This window comes from Typopeltis vanoorti, chromosome 14 (assembly GCF_054136105.1).
Source record: "Typopeltis vanoorti isolate ZY-2024b chromosome 14, IOZ_Tvanoo_1.0, whole genome shotgun sequence".
Lineage (NCBI taxonomy): Eukaryota > Metazoa > Arthropoda > Arachnida > Uropygi > Thelyphonidae > Typopeltis > Typopeltis vanoorti.
This window is the reverse complement of record NC_143562.1, coordinates 73,956,930-73,974,875: the sequence shown is the minus strand read 5'-3', so window position 1 is coordinate 73,974,875 and position 17,946 is coordinate 73,956,930. Positions and strand designations below refer to the sequence as shown.

General features: G+C 35.2%; 1 protein-coding gene across 2 annotated transcripts in view; it reads right to left on the bottom strand.

The window, feature by feature from the left end:
* Positions 1-17,946, bottom strand: part of LOC150099665 (phospholipid phosphatase 1-like) — a 137,902-nt gene that overhangs the window by 18,440 nt on the left and 101,516 nt on the right. For both annotated transcript variants that reach the window (XM_090404376.1, XM_090404375.1), the window contains exon 5: positions 5,888-6,082. In XM_090404376.1, coding sequence (XP_090260502.1) covers positions 5,888-6,082 — 195 coding nt within the window. The remainder of the gene's footprint in view (positions 1-5,887; positions 6,083-17,946) is intronic.

The window sequence follows — 17,946 nt, the reverse complement described above, 5'->3', positions numbered from 1 at the left end:
AGATGAAAAGAGATAGACAAAATTGGCACAACACATTTAAAATGCAAGCATGTGTGGCAATATACGAACTGCAGGAGAACAGCTTCATCTACAACTATTAGCTTTCAAAGAAATAAATTTAAATAAATATGAATTCACGACACACAGGGATGAGGAATGTTAATTAGGTTGACTTCTCAAAATTGGCTAAAAGTAGCTAAAAAGTCAAAGAAAAACTTTGGTAAGAATACAGAAGCCAAATATCATGAAGGTGGCAAAATGTTCTGGAGCCTACTGAGTGAGAGAGAGAGAGAGAGAAAAAAAAAGGTTTCAAAATGGAGGAGAGAGTACTCTTCTTTTCATTCCAAACTGTAAAATGAATCAGAGATGACGATGATAATATTAATAAAAAACCTGAATTCATGTAAAGATATTCTAAATATCTGGAGTAATTATTTTAAAAGATTACTAAAGAAGATGTGCAGTGAAAGACTGCACATCTTCTTTAGTAATCGCGGTGGGGAAGCATTCAAGAGGAATGCAATTAAAGTTACACACATCGGTCCTCGAAGAAGAAAGGCAGCTGGAGAAGATTATATTTATCTAGAAAAGCTTAAATATGGAGGTATAAAAATTTTACAGTGGTATAAAAATTTGATCTTCTGACAAGCATACCTGGTCAGAAGATCAAATTCCAGGTGATTCGAGTAAACCACTCACAGTACAAATCTGATAAAAAAACTTAATGTGAGAAATTATAGAAAAATTTTCCTGCTGAGTGTTACAGGTAAGATTTTACAAGCATACTTGACAAGAGGCTAAAAAATTGTAGAAGAGAAACTTGGGAAAGAACAAGCTGGGTTTCAGCCAAACAGGGATTGTCAGGATCAGATTTTCATTATAAGAGTTGATAAATTATGGAAATATAACAAGGATCTGTATTTCAGTTTTGTAAATCTAGAAGAGATTTACTCCAACTGCATTCTCAATGAAAAATCTGTAGAACCAGTAAAATATTTCAGCTGTTTAGGGTACAACTTTTAGTGAAAATGGCAAATTAAATATGGGTCATTCCAAAAGTAATCAAAGGAGTGAAGCAGCATAATTTTTTGATTGTGATGAATGAGTTATTGTCATCCTATACTTTAGATGGAAAAAAAAATTTTTTTTTTTTTTTTAGATATTTCCTTATAGTGGCTAGTTTTAACAGATATACAGAATTTTTACAATTTTGAAGAGTTTTAAAAATAATCACAGCTTATTTCCAGATTTTTTTATTTCTAATTTTATTTACTGTCATTTTAATGCTCAAGTGTGCGTGCGTGCACACAAGCACATGCGATTGATACTCTTTATGTGGTACACGCACTTTTTTTTTTTTTGTAAATCTTTACCATATTCATTACCATATAAGATTTTTGTAAATCTTTACTGTGGATGGACTAAGGATTTTCTACTTTTTTTAAAATGAATTTTATATATTTTTTGAATTTTTACACAGTCCAGAAACCCTACCTTCTAGAGATCAAACACAGAACTATTTCAAGCTACTTCAGAACTTCAATAAGCAGGGAAAGATGATCTCACACTAGATGATGAAACTCATCACCCACCTAAACATAAATATTCATGCCATAGCTGGATTCGAACCCACAAGTTTGAATTGATCAACAAGGTGAACTTTTTACAAAATGGTGGTGCCCTGCTTTAGGTGTTCTGAGTGAAAAAAAAAAACATGAAGTTTCCACAGATACTATTAAACACAGAATAAGTAAGGGCTCTTTAGACTTAAAAAAAAAAAAAAACATAGCTCAGCAAAGAACTCAAAAGTAAATACTAAACACAGTTCAATAATAATAATACCAACAGTTCACACTATGGAGGTGAAAGTTGGGTTTGAATTAAAAAAAACCAAAAGAATTCTAGCACTTATGATGAAATATCTAAAGTAAATCAATGGAGAAGTAAAGAGACAACAAGAGAAAAGTAAGAATACACAATGCATTTTTGAAAATTATGTAGAAACTACCGTGTTTGAATAAAAACTTTAGTTTAATATAACTAAAATCTACAATTCGACGTTTCGACCTTTATGTCAAGGTCATCTTCTGGAGCATACAAATATACACAAGAAACAAGCTATACTACAATCAAACTGGTTCATTAAAGACACTGACCAACCGCTACCACAATTGTTTGCCTGACCTCTGGTGGAAAAAAAATAAATAAATACAAATTAAAAATAAAAAATTATACATCAACGCTAGAGTCCTATTATTTGTGTTGTCTACTATATACATATATTAACATTTTTCCAGCCAGTTGGAGTGGAATGGTTTCTAATACTAGCGGATTGGCTAGAGTCCTGACTTATGTTGAATCTTTCATATTAGGTTGGCTGAATGTGTGCTATCCAGATCCTTGGAATTTTCATACCATCTTTGTTATTGATATTTGGGTGGTTTATCAGGATTTCGCAGGATTCCTTAAATTTTCTTTCGTACCAGGTTTTTGTGCGGTGTAAGGAGCAGGTGCTTTTCCAGGTGATTTGGTGTAGGGTGTTAATGTGTGGTCTGAGAGACCTGCTTCACCATAATGGTTATATTTAATGTGTCTAATGTGTTCTTTCTTGCGTATAGGGATTGTCCATCCTGTTTCACCAATGTATGGTAATTTACAGGTGCAGCGGATGCAATAGACTCCAGGATGTGCTAATGGGAGGAGAGGATCCTTAGAGGAGCTGAATATGGTTTTAAGTTTAGTGGGTGGCTTAAAGGTGGCATTGAGGTTATAATGTTGTAGGATTCTGTTGATTTTTCCTGATAACCCTTTAATGTATGGGATGGCTATGGTTTTACTGTAATCTAGATTCGTTTTTGTTGTGGTTTTATAGAGTATTTTATTGACAGTAATTTTGTTATAGCCATTATTTATGAATGTGTCACTAATGATTTTTAGTTCTTGTTTCAGGGCTTGCTGGTTAGAGCAAATAGTTGTGGCTCTATTTTTAAGGGTATTAATGACTCCATATTTTTGTGCTGGGTGGTGGTATGAATTCGCATGTATGTATTGGCCCATGTGTGTCGGTTTTCGGTAGACCGTGAAGGATAGACGGCCTGAAGGAAGACATGTAACTAGTGTGTCTAGGAATGGGAGCGAATTTTGGTTTTCGATTTCGATGGTAAATTGTATGCGTTCGTGTTGTTTGTTTAGGTGGCTGAGGAATGTGTTTAGCATTTGTCGCCCGTGTGGCCAGATCGTGAACACGTCGTTGACGTATCTGAGCCAGACTGTCGGTTGAATGGTTTTTTGTATATGGTTGAAATGTTCAAAGGTTTCCATGTAGAAGTTAGCGATTGGGGGGGGGGGAAATGGTGAGCCCATGGCTGTACCTTCCTTTTGTAGGTAGAATTTGTTTTGGAAGGAATAGACAGTCCCAATTACCACCTAGCCAAGAAATTAGCGGCAACACTCAAGGAGTTGGTAGGTCATTCCCCCCTCCTACATAAAAAAACACACAACACTTCATAAACAAAATCAAAAACATAACACTTGACAAAGACGACTTATTAGTCAGTTTTGACATTTCTGCCCTTTTCACTAATGTCCCCATCAATGACACAATTCTCCTACTACAGAACAAATTTCCGCCCGACATTACGGCCCTCTTTGCCCACGTACTAAAGTCCGGTTACTTCGTGTGGCAAAACAAATTCTACCTACAAAAGGAAGGTACAGCCATGGGCTCACCATTATCCCCCCCAATCGCTAACTTCTACATGGAAACCTTTGAGCAAAGGGCTCTTAATTCTGCCACGCTACAACCGACAGTCTGGCTCAGATACGTCGACGACGTGTTTGCGATCTGGCCGCACAGGCGACAAACGCTAAACACATTCCTCAGCCACCTAAACAAACAACACGAACGCATACAATTTACCATCAAAATCGAAAATCAAAATTCGCTCCCGTTCCTAGACACACTAGTTACACGTCTTCCTTCAGGCAGTCTATCCTTCACAGTCTACCGAAAACCGACACACACGGGCCAATACATACATGCGAATTCATACCACCACCCAGCACAAAAATATGGAGTCATTAACACCCTTAAAAACAGAGCCACAACTATTTGCTCTAATCAGCAAGCCCTGAAACAAGAACTAAAAATCATTAGTGACACATTCATAAATAATGGCTATAACAAAATTACTGTCAATAAAATACTCTATAAAACCACAACAAAAACGAATCTAGATTACAGTAAAACCATAGCCATCCCATACATTAAAGGGTTATCAGAAAAAATCAACAGAATCCTACAACATTATAACCTCAATGCCACCTTTAAACCACCCACTAAACTTAAAACCATATTCAGCTCCTCTAAGGATCCTCTCCTCCCATTAGCACATCCTGGAGTCTACTGCATCCGCTGCACCTGTAACTTACTGTACATTGGTGAAACAGGACAGACAATCCCTATACGCAAGAAAGAACACATTAGACACATTAAATATAACCATTATGGTGAAGCAGGCCTCTCAGACCACGCACTTAACACCTTACACCAAATCAACTGGAAAAGCACCTGCTCCTTACACCGCACAAAAACCTGGTATGAAAGAAAATTTAAGGAATCCTGTGAAATCCTGATAAACCACCCAAATATCAATAACAAAGATGGTATGAAAATTCCAAGGATCTGGATGGCACACATTCAGCCAACCTAATATGAAAGATTCAACATAAGTCAGGACTCTAGCCAATCTGCTAGTATTAGAAACCATTCCACTCCAACTGGCTGGAATAATGTTAATATATGTATATAGTAGACAACACAAATAATAGGACTCTAGCGTTGATGTATAATTTTTTATTTTTAATTTGTATTTTTTTTTTTTTTTTTTTCCCACCAGAGGTCAAGCCAACAGTTGTGGTAGCGGTTGGTCAGTGTCTTTAACGAACCAGTTTGATTGTAGTATAGCTTGTTTCTTGTGTATATTTGTACGCTCCAGAAGATGACCTTGACATAAAGGTCGAAACGTCGAATTGTAGATTTTAGTTATATTAAACTAAAGTTTTTATTCAAACATGGTAGTTGTCTCCATAATTTTCATAAATGCATTCGGATCACCATGCAAGCCTAAAAGAAAGGATAAGAATACACAATCTTGGGAATATTCAAAAAATACAACTTTGATGGTTCAGATAAAAAACTGAAAGATTACCATCCTGAAAGAAAGAGTTCAGAAAAACATATTCAAGGATATACCAAAAATAAGATGGCTGCTAATGGTAAAGAATAATATAAAAATAACATTAATATAAAAAAATATGAGTTATATCTGCATGGGGAAAACTTAAGCCTTCTACTTGAAGGAAGAGATAATCAGTTATTTCTTCCTTACAAGTAGGACTGAGTTGAGATGTATATAAATCTGATATTTAAATATCAGAGTAACATATATCTCAACTGAATTTTTTTAAAAACTGAAATACATTATAATTTTTCTAGATTCTAATATGAACAACAGTTGATTTGCTATTAAGAAGGTAAACAGATCAAAAGCAAAAAAGGTTAACTCACTTTGGCCAAAGTCACAAGGAGTGAAAAGTTATGAATTTACACACCACTTTTATTTGTATTGATTCCATCAAATATGTTCAGATTTCAGTTTTTTGTTTGTTTGCAGTTAAACAGTATGAGTGCAAGAACATTGTATCAACACTAAAATCACATTGGTGATCTTTGATTAAATAATAAAATGTGAACATAAGTTCTATGACAGAATTGAACCATATAATTCAGAAAAAATTCTCTAAATTATTAGTACATTCAGATTAGTATTCATCATTTTTTCAAATCAGTATGAAATATATTATAAGCAATAAGATAAAAACTTACTATTAGAAAACCTCCTGTGAATCCAATAATGGCACCTACAACAACATCCCACCAATGATGACGATTATCTGCTACACGAGATAAACTACATGCAACTGCCCATGTGAATAGCATTAAATATATGGAATATTCAACAATTATTAAAAGAGTTATCCATGAAGTACTTCCATGATTTAATCTTGAGTGAATATATAACTGGAATAGAACAAAAAAAAAAATATCAGATTTACATATATCTCAATTGAATTTTTTTTTTTTTTTTTTTTTTTTACTAAAATACTGCATTATTTTTTTTATAGACTGCAATATGACCAATTGTCTTAAAGACCAATTTGCTATTAAGCAAACAAACAGATAAGAAACATAAAAGAATGTTAACTCACTTATATAACACAACAGTACTGTGAATGAGTAAAAAACAGTATCAATCACTTTATGAATGTGTTCATTTCGTTACCAATACTAGTTTTTAACATTGCGCTATTGAAATTTATGATTTTTTGTATGATTGTGTGGTCTTTTGTTAGGATTTTACTGTCTTGCATTGTATCCAACTGTATCAACTGTGAATACAATTCATGTTGAAATAACATGGCAGCTGCCAAATGGTGGTTGCCCAGCCTACCACCATTTAAAGACTATGTTACTTATAGCATAGTTGATAATTTTGTAGTTTGATACACTGCAGCATGTACACATCCCGATGTTTAAAAAAGTGGCAGGCGAGGGAGAGAAATGTGTATGTGTGCATGAAATGTAGGCAGTGGGAAGCTGGGAGACATAAGTATGTCAATCTTAGGATTAAGCAGCAACAAAGATAGCACTTCAGAAATGGATGAAATTCAATTTGTGGATACCAGTAGTGTGTTGGAGGGTGGAGAGAATGTGAAAGATTTATGTGTGGTTTTAACCTTGGGCAGTGTAACAGAGGGAGATGTGTATGTGAAAGTCAGATGAAAGCATGATGTGTGGAGAGAAAAACAGAACTGCTGCTGAGAAAGGAGATGGAAGAATGAAGACAGAGTTGAGGAGGGTGAATGAAGATATCAGGAGGCTGGAGAGGTTGGCTGGTGTGAGAAGAATGAAAGTAGGTGTGAGAGAAAGGCATCAGAGAGCAAGGGAGAGGGAAGGCAAGAGAATAGGAGGGGGGAGAGAGAGAGTGGAAGAGAAGAAATTGGAGAAAGCTGATGAGAGTGTGTGTGTGTGTGTGGAAGGAAGGGATAGAGAGACCAGAGGAAGGAGAAAAAGTGGGAGAGTCAGGAATGTCAGTGAGAGAAGGGTTCGAAGTACCATGTATGGAGATTTAATGATTTGGGGTGTGTAGTGTAAAGTGTCAGAGAATTACTTGCCTAGTGGAATGAAAGAGTGTGGGGCAATGGCAATGAAGATGGGTGAAAACGTAAAGGAGATGATGGTAATGGTTGGTACGAATGACCTGAGAGGCAGCGCGAACCATGTAGTGCAAAATTTGAGGTTGATGTTAGGGATGGTGCAGCAGAAATGTGTCTGAGGAAAGACAGTGAGTGCGTTGTCCCAGTATGATAACATGGAGTGGAAGAGAAGAGCCGTGATAAATGAGATGATAGTGGGAATGTGAAGGAAGAAAAGTCTGGAATACGTAGATGCATGGAGCAGGAGCACATTTGATGACAGAAGAGAGCTGCATGCAAGAGATGGAATACATTTCAATGCAGAAGGACACAAGTATTTGGAAAGACCATTTCACCCTCTCAGGGTAGAAAATCACAGTGGAAATAAAACTAGTGGCTTTGAGAGTATATGGTTTGAGATAGGTGTTTATAAGACAAGATGTTCAGTGGGATGTTGCTATAGACCAGAGAATATAGATGGTCATGAGCAGGAAATGTTTAAGCAAATTAGTTTGGCAAGTGCAAAGAAGCAACCATGATGGGGAACTTCATTACAGCAACATAAAACTGGACAGAGGAGGCAGCAAGTAGTATTGAGGGAAATGAATTTTTGGATTTCTCGAGGGACAACTGTCTTAGGCAGCATGTGGTGGAGGCACACAAGGATCAAGAGTTTTGGATTTGGCCATTGCATCAGATGATCTGATGTCATACTTGCCCATAGTTGGTGAGAATGACCATATAGTCCAGACATGGAGGATGAATAGAAATGTAGAAGTAACAATGCAGAATGAATTTATGTGGCATTATAGGGCAAGTGACTATTAACACTTAGAAACCAGCTTGAAGCAGTACAATGGATGAAAGAATTTAAAGGACAGGAGGGGGGGGGTAAGTAGAGAATGGGAGATACTTAAGAAAAAAATTGTTGACAGCAATGGCAGTTTGTGTGCCTTGAAGGAAGAAGAAGCAATTTTGAGTTATAGGGATGACAAGAAAAATAATAGAGGAATTGCAGATGAAAAGGGACTATGGAAGACATAAACAGAGAGGTGGAGAACAATTGCATGTGAAATATAAGGCTTATGCTAAGAAAATGACTAGTATTGTAAGGAGAGAAAAATTAGAATATGAGAGGAGATAGCACTGCAATCCACGGAAAATTCCAAGAAGTTTTTTTTCACTATGTGGCAAGTGAGAGGAAAAATGATAGTGGGAGGGACTGGCTTGCTGGATGGAAATGGGACTTGAGTGATCAATGCAAATGATATGGCTGAGCTATTTAATAATCACTTCATCAGTGTTCCTATAGCAGGCTTTATTCTAGAAGGATAATGAATGATAAAATGTTAGAGGTGAATGAAGAGGATATATTCTGAGTGGGTATATTCTTTACTGACATTTGCTAAATGTCAGTAAAGCAGGGGGATCTAGATGAAATCTCCTCACATTTTTTAAGGGAATATGCTAAGGAAATGACCATGCCATTGACTTGGCTGTTTAATAAAAGTCTTGCAATGAATGGGACAGGTTCCTTGAAAGAGGAAGAAGGTTAAGATAGTGCCCACTGCATAAAGGTATCAAACTACAGGCCTTTTTGTATTCTTCTGAAGTCAAGATTTTAGAGAAATTTTTTGTAAGAACTCTTATACAGAATTGGGCATATAAGGCAATATTATTTAAGAAGTAAATGAGGATAAGACATGCATAATTTTTTTTTGGATTTTTCAAAGGCATATGACAGATGACAAGTTGTTTTTTAAGTTGCAACACATCAGTTCAGATATCAGATTGGTGGATTGGATTAGTAACTGGCTTTCTAATAGATATCAGAGTGTTGTATTTGTGTGTGGGGCAGGGGGAGCAACACCAGAGAGTAGGAAGATTACAAGTGGAGTTCCACAGTCTTCAGTAGTGGGACCACTGCTGTTCAATCTTTGTCAATGATACTGTCTTGTTACTACAGGGAGATATTCAGTTGTTTGCACATGACATGAAGCTTGGGAGGGGTTATTAGGAATAATGCTGATGTTTTGTCTCTTCAAGAGATTTGAATAAGCTGGTAAGGTGGACAAACGAATGGGGATATCGGTTTAATGCAACTAAATGCAAGTGTTTTGAAATTTGGGATCCACAGATGGGATGCTTCATACTCACTTGGTGTTATGAAGACATCTGAGAAAATTGCTGCAATAATGAGAACACTGACCATGAGAGATAAAAGTGTGGTTGTCTCTTTGTATAAAGCTTTGATCAGACCAGATCGACCAAATCTGTCAGATCTGGTCACTGGAATTTAAAGGAGATGAAGTAACCTTGGAGAGATTGCAGAGATGGATAATAAAAATGATATCATAACTGTACAATGTTGATATAGCCTGATGGTGCAGACTGTAGAGTTTGGTGGATAGAAGACAAAAGGAGGGGAGGACTGACTGATAAATTTAAACTGTTGATGGATTATTATCGTATTAACACTGAGGAGATTTTTCATATCTTAGAACAAGGGGCCATCCCTTGGAAGTTACAAAAGAAAGCAGTGAGTAAAAAGGTAAGAAGCAAGTTTTCTGCATGGAGAACAGTAAGAGCATGGAATGCATTGCCTGAGAGTGGTGAAAGCAGAAATGGCGGATGAGTTTAAGGAGCGGTATAATATACTTTGTATTGAATTTTCATCAAAGTAGTCTATTACTTGTAAGCACTCCAATATTATCATATCCAACATTTTGTGATTCTAAGGCACTTCTGACTGAATCAACCTTGGTATTCCTCTGGGTCTTTTTGATGTGTTTGTGTTTCATGCCATTGTGGCATCAAACAACTGTTTTGCTAACCTTTCCAATCCCATTCTATTTAAGTGATCATACCACCTTAGATTAGCCCTGCTCCCATATTCTTGAATGTTATAATCTGCTACTTCTGTCTTGGAGCCTCCTTTATGTAGCAGGAATATTTTGCCCTCTTTCCACTCCACTGGCACCTTCCCAGTACTGAGGTATAAATTAAATGCCTTTGTCAGAGGAGGTGATAATTCCCTTGCAAATTCTTGTAATACACAGACCAAACATGCCATCTAACTCCATGGCCATGCTTGCATTGAGGCTCTGCAATATTCCAAGCACCTCTATTCTCCCATCAGTCAATATCACATCTGACATTGTAACATCACCAACTACATTCTGGAGGGTACACATTGTAGACCCTGCAGAATGCTCACTCAGTAACTGAAACATTTGGTTTGCTTCTGTTACCCCCTCCCCCAGCACTTTTTAAGGTCATTCTTCCTCCTATTCAGGAGTGAAAAGAGGCTAAGATAGTTTCATTGCATAAAGGTGGCTCCAAGACAGAAGTAGTAACTTATAGACCAATTAATATCTCAGTAGTGGTGGTTCAAGTATTGGAAAATTTGGTTGAAGGAAAAATCCAGTAGTGGGTGGATAGGAATAGCATACTCTATGGAGGGCAACATGACTTTGTAAAAAGGTAGGTCCTGTCTTGGTAATTTACTCACATTTTATAATAGAGTGACAGCAGAATTAGATAAGCGAAATGGCTAAACCACAATACTGCTGGACTTTGCAAAAGCATTGGACAGAATACTGCATGGAAAACTATTACAAAAGTTGGAGAAAACGGGAATGGATATGTAGCATAGATAAGGGAGGTGGCTGACAGACACCAGAGCATAGTATATGATGGAGTGGAATCTAGGAGGAGGGTGACTAGTGGATGCCTCTAGGTTCTGTACTAGGGCCCCCTCTCTCTTTAATTTGTATGACAATGATATATGGAAGGATTTAAGAGGGATATTCAGTTCTTTGCTGATGATGCAAAACTGAGGAGGGCAATAGTTGATAAAGGTAATGTAGATATCCTACAGAATGATTTCAATAAACCGGCATTGTTAGCAAAGGATAATGTTGTTAATTTAATGATGCAAAATGGAAGGTAATGAACTTTGGAGTGAAAAGGTTCCATACTGTATCTCACTGATGGTGGTGCTAGAATGCAGGGAATTGATGAGGCTAGAAACTTGGGGAGATAATGGTGGACAAAGAGTTGAAATTCCGAGGACATATTGCAAAAGATGGTAAAATAGCTCAAAAGGATTACTTGGATGTTGAAAAACATGCTAACAAGATAGGGAGATTATTATCCCTCTTTATAAGGCTATGATTCGGCATCTTGACTACTGTGCACAGATTTGATCACATTGATTTCTTGGGGATCAGGAGGTGATGTAGAGGATTAAGAAAAGAGTTATCAAGCTGGTGACATGTCTGTGGAATGCTCCCTATGAAAATAATTTGAAGGTGTGCGCATGTGGATTGCAAAATTTAGTTGATAGGCAGAAAAGAGAGGAAGTGATAGAAACTTAAATTATTAATGGGGGTTTCTATAAGATTTACACAAGAAATTTTGTGTTGAGTGTGGTTATGAAGAGTGTGCAGACTAGGTTTGTTGCTCAGAGGGTGGTGAATGAGTGAAATGGATTACAAGAAGTAGTTGTTAGTGCCCCAACAATGAATGAGTTTAAGGAGAGGTGTGATAGGTATTGTGTATATAAAGGTTAGCATGGATCTCACTCGATGAATGTTCTGACTCTATGCAGATACTCATATAATAATAATAATATATATATTTCTTCAATTCACATGAAAACACAAGGAAATAAGTAAATAGTATTTATTTAAAGCCATACATTTCAGCCTGAATATTTTAGGCCATCATCATCAGTGGCACATGAGTTAATTACAAGGTAGAACATGAACAATGGACTGATTTGAAACAGTCAGATCCATGTGACGTTATACATAAAAGAAATACGTGAAACTCGATGGCTTCTCGGTAAGGACCATACAACATTGTTTTGATTCATATAATACTAGCTCAAATAACAGGGCAACAATATGTCGAGTCCCTATCTCATACATTTCTGGCATCTCAGAAACAATTTCCAGAATTTTTAAGAAATATAATTTAGTGGCTACTTTTTTTTCCTATCAACAAATTATCATCATAGTTTCCAGCTTCCAAAGATACCCCCCCCCTTTTGCTCTTCCTGGCATCTACCAAATTACTTGTGAATGCCATCATTTTTACTTTGGACAAACTGGACATTCAGCATTAAGGAGAATACAAGAACATCAATCTTACATCAGCAACAGGAAATCCAACTTGGCCCAGCATAGAATAGATGTAGTCTGAAACACACTTAGTTCACTATTCGAACTTGATTCTGAATGACTGCCTCTCACTATCTAAAATATGGGAGAGTCTCATTCTAATCACATATTAATTTTTTTTAATGCAGTTAATTAATAACTAATAATACGTTTCCTCAGTTATACCTTTCTGTTGTTTTATGTATAACATCATGCAGTTCTGCAGTATACACATAAAACCATTTAATATGAATTATTTATAGGACATGTGAACGAAAATACTAGGAAAACTAAAGATTTCCAAGTTCAGTCTATTCTTGCATATACTGCATGGAAAGAAGTCGACAGACACCAAAGTATGAGGAACAAACAGCTATGGTACCAATCTTAATAAGATGTTGGACCTCCTTTCACTGTGATGACTGCAGCAATCCTACGGGACATACTTTCCACAAGCATAAGATAGTGATCAATGAGAATTTTAGACCATTCTTTCTGTAGGCATGTAATGAAGTACTGGACTGTTGTGGGATGGATGTTGCTCGTCCTCATACCCAATGCTCCAGTTAATCCCACAAATGCTCCAAAGGGTTGAGATCAGGGCTCTGTGGAGGCCAGTCAAGAAGTGTGGTAATGCTCATGTTCACAACCCACACACCCTTACAACACAGTTCAGTCTTGCTGAAAAACACAATGGTCAGTTATATACAAATGAGCAAAGTAGGAAGCACTGCATTGTCCAGAAATATTATATGCCATCAAACTCAACTGAGAATGACAGATGGAAATCATGAGGAAGCTAATCTTAATCTATGTTTACATGCTACAGGAGAAGGTATGTTGTGAGGGATATCAGCTAATGAAGTTCAAATATCATCAGATGTTATGACTTGTTTGGTAACTAGAATAGGAACTTCAATTTAAACCCACAGACAATATTTATTTTGGATGCACAAGATTTACAGATACAGTGAACTCTGTGTTATCTAAGCTTCAATGAACTGAGTAGCTTGTATACCTGAATTACAAATTTCAAAGCAGCCTAGTTCCATTTTTCACCACTGGAGGCACTATCCCCAGATATCAGTTATGATTGTGTATGTATGAACTTTTCACTTGTTTTTTGTTAAAATGATTTATTTTTAATTTCTCTCCCTATATTAGAAGTGTTCCAATTAAGGCAACAACTTTAAAGGCATGGAGATTGATGTGAAATATTATTTCATTTATACTTTTTATGTTAAGTGTAGAGCTCAGTACCATGATAACCCACTAAGGAACAAAGGCGATGCCTAAGAGCAGCAAGTTTGGAGGGCGACAAAAACCAAAAGCTACAAAGATAATTGGATATACCTTCATTTATTTTTTTATTTCTTATTTGAAATATTTAAATATTTAATAAGGCAATCATTATAACATAAGCACTTGTAAACAATGATATTTGTCAATGCCTAATGACTATATTCAGACAGAAGGTTCTTTAAATAAATTAAAGATGCCAAGAAATTATATTCTTGGTTTAATCCTTTATCCAAGTGTAAGCAAACAAAGGTTGAAGTAATGCAGAAGTCATATTTCCATATATGAGTAACCAAAAAAGTGTCACATCTTATTATTAAAATACTCTGGATTAGAAAGATATTGGAAGTTTTTCCACTTGGGTATACTGTAAATTAAAGATGCCAAGAAATTATTTTCTTGGTTTAATCCTTTATCCAAGTCTAAGCAAACATTATTCAGGAAGGTCAACTCATATATAGACCTCAATAAATGTCAAAACTGGTCTGGGTAGAGACCCTTCCCATAATGCATAGCATTATACATGTCTGTAAGGATATGTGCTTTGCATTATGGGATACTGTTAATAGAAGGAGATATGTTTATATAGAGGATATTTATAAAATATTAATCCTACCATGGAAATGATCTCTGTTCAACAATTAATTTTTTTTAGTTTTCCAAGTGTACCTATATATTTATTTATTTATTTTGCACAAGGGTTCACTCCGATTGGTGCAATGACCTCCTTTTTTTACCATTTCTTTCAGAATCCAAAAAATCACTGACTCAAGACCAAAATACAAAATAAATACATTTAATATAACAAAAACAATATATATACACTTCAAACAAATATTACATAACTACAAATTTAACTGGATCCAAGGCCTTTTAAAAATAAACTTACACTTCTGACTAGACTAAACACTGTTTGCACAATGACAAAATGTTCATAGCCAGTTTCTTTCTCTGTTAAGGCTCTTTTCCGAAGATATATATGACTTTATTCTTCATTTTCACAGGATCCTTTCTCAATACTTATGTAACACACATTAATTCTTCCTAACCCAATTCTGTCTCTTTTTAGTAGAAATAATAGTTAGATCCAGCATCCTTAAGACAGATGAAACTTCCTAATCAGAGTTTTCTCAAACATTCCTTTAGAACATAAATAGCAATTTCTTCTTTTATTCACTAATGCTTATTGACAGTCTTAACTCTTCCATTTAAAAAAAGCTTACAGTTCTGCAATTCCCTTTTCGGAATCTACTATAAATCTTTCAATTAGCGTTTCCTCGAATAATCCTTTTAAAACGATCTATAGCAATATTTCCCTTTCATTTATCAATACTTATTCCACATTAAAACTTCATAGTTCCATGATTCCTTTTTCGGAATCTACTAGTAATTTTCTTCGACTGTTACATAAAAAAAAACTCAATTTTCTCCTGAATCTAAATGTCTGCCGGTTTGTGTTCTTATTTCCTTCCGAACGCTATCTTGTTTTCTCTTCTGTTGCTTCGATACCAAACTTGTCAGCTGTCAATCACACATCAAACTTCTCAGCAAGCATGCACACTCCATAAAAGTGGCAAGCGAGAAACTAGGTATAACGGCTGGCACGTTGTCCCCGTTAGCGACATGGAATTATGAAGACATTAGAATGTCTTCAAAAAAACACAAAACTTAATATTTTAAACTACAATAAATTTGTTTAAAATAACACAACTATTCAAATCTGGTAAGTACATCAATTTTTAACTGCTTTACATATACTTTTTGACAAAACAATTTCAATGACGGGCACATCACAAGTGCCGACAATGCACGTTATGCAACTAAAACTAATAAACACACTAACATAAACAATTCGTAAAAATATTCAGAATTTTAAATTATGATTATTTGGGTAGTGACCCTTCCCATAATGCATAGCATTATACGTCTGAAAGGATATGTGCTTTGCATTATGGGATACTAAGGCAAGTGATGTGAAGTCATTAGCCTCTATATACGAATTGCCCTGTCCTGAAAATACTTCAGGTGCAAACTTTGTTTGCTTATACTTGGATCAAGGATTAAACCAAGAATATAATTTCTTAGCATCTTTAATTTATAGTATAACCAAGTGGAAAAACTTCCAACAGAAGCTTTCAATCTGCATGCAATGTCTTGTTGTTGTGTTTTATTTTTATTATTTTATTTATGCCGGCCTGGTTGGCCGAGTGGTTAGCGTATGCGCACTTCAGCCAAAAGGCTGCGGGTTTCGAATCCTGGCATGAGCATAGATGTTTGTGATTGTCTGTAAAAATACTAGTGGTGGTGGATGGTAGATGGCGCTGGTGTAGCGGTTCGTTGTAGTTGCCCTCCCTCGATGAGTCTTTGGACTCCCTGGAGGTGTCATGTAATAATAATAATTTATATGTTGTTTAATTATTAAAAAACTATACAGAATTCATATTCTTATTGTAAAAATTAAACTTCATATTTTTAAATGTTAAAACAAATTGTATCTGAACCATAAAAACACAATTTTTTTTAATAACATATATTCCTTGAATTTAGAGGCAGCAAAATATCGCTTATGTAGGAGCAGCATATACCTCAACAACAATTCTGTTTTTAGTATGCATAAGTAGTAAGTTTTGGTCTGAAATTAAGATTTGTTGATGTTCCATTTTCAAACACACTACTCTGTGTACAAATCATGCCATCTTAAAAAGCCTTTGAAAAACAACAAATCACGTGACTCATTTAAGTGCCTTGAAAATGTCTTTATACCTCCTCTTATTATGCCAGTTGTAAAAGACAATATATATATTTATAACCAAGCAGTACTTTGTGTGTGTTGCCTGCTGTTCTCTTTTATCCATTTTTAAGATTTTGATATGAATTTAAACCTCTCATAACACAATTTACCTCTCACATAAAAAACTTGACAATGCAAGAACACGGGTTTACCTGAAGTGTACAAAATGGAAAACATGCATCTATGCAACATCCATAGCATCATTAATACTGATATAATTTTTAAATCAATTTTTGTATCCAACAAATTTATTTTCACAATATTTGGGGCTTTTTTTTTTAGTCTGTTCTTATTCCCCTTCTACTTTCTAGATATAGCCTTTTGTTCTCAGAGAAATTTATTTACCAGCAAAAGTATTCAAGACGAAATGAATATATTCTTGAACACATAGCAGACAAAAAAATTATTTGTGTAGTTGTACTATTATTTATCAAATCTTACTTAAAAAAAAAACAAAAAAAACTGCACTGTATTATGTACAGTGCTTTGTTCCTATTTTTATTACACTTTTTTTTTTCAACGTTATTTCCATTGTACTTTCATAAACATGAGAGAAGAACCTTGCCCATTTCAGCAAGCAGTAAACTTTGCTGTGTTTTCAGCTTTTATATATACATGTATATACATATATGATCATTAGTTACATTGACTTGGTGATTTGATATGTTCATCTTTTTTTGACTGATTGAAACAGAGAAATACTAGTTAATTTAATGGAGCACACAACACGTTTCATCAAAATGACTTCTTTAGGTGTAGTAATACTTAAAGCAAATTAAAAAAAACCCATAAAAACACTTTGCCATTATAATAATAGACATGTAACTGAAGTTAAGTTTGAATTGTCTTTATAGTCCGTTCTGTAGTTCTATTGTTGTGTAAATGCGATTGTATGAGTTCACATGTATGCCAGTATCTAACGGCAGAACTATGTGAGTCACACACACAGCTGGCCATTGAACAACGTGGGGTTTAGGGGCGCTGACTCTCTGCGTTGTTTGAAAATCCATGTATGACTTTTAACTCCCAAAAACGTAATTACTAATAGCCTATTGTTGAACGGAAACCTTACCAATAACATAAACAGTCAATTAACACTTATTTTTGTACGTGTATGCACTATATATATGAATTATATATATATATATATATATACATACTATATTCTTACAATAAAGTAAGCCAGAGAAAAGAAAATGTTATTAAAGAAAATCATAAGGAAGTGAAAATACATTTAGAGTACTGTACTGTATTTATCGATACCATAAGTTTACATCGTCTGTTTACAAGATGAATCATGTCTGTCAGAACCTACGTCAATATTGTCTTAATAGATACAAAACACTATAGATGTTATATATATTACTAACAGACATTAAAAATGAAAAGATAATCTGGAAAAAAATATGATTCTCTAATACTTGATTAATTTTT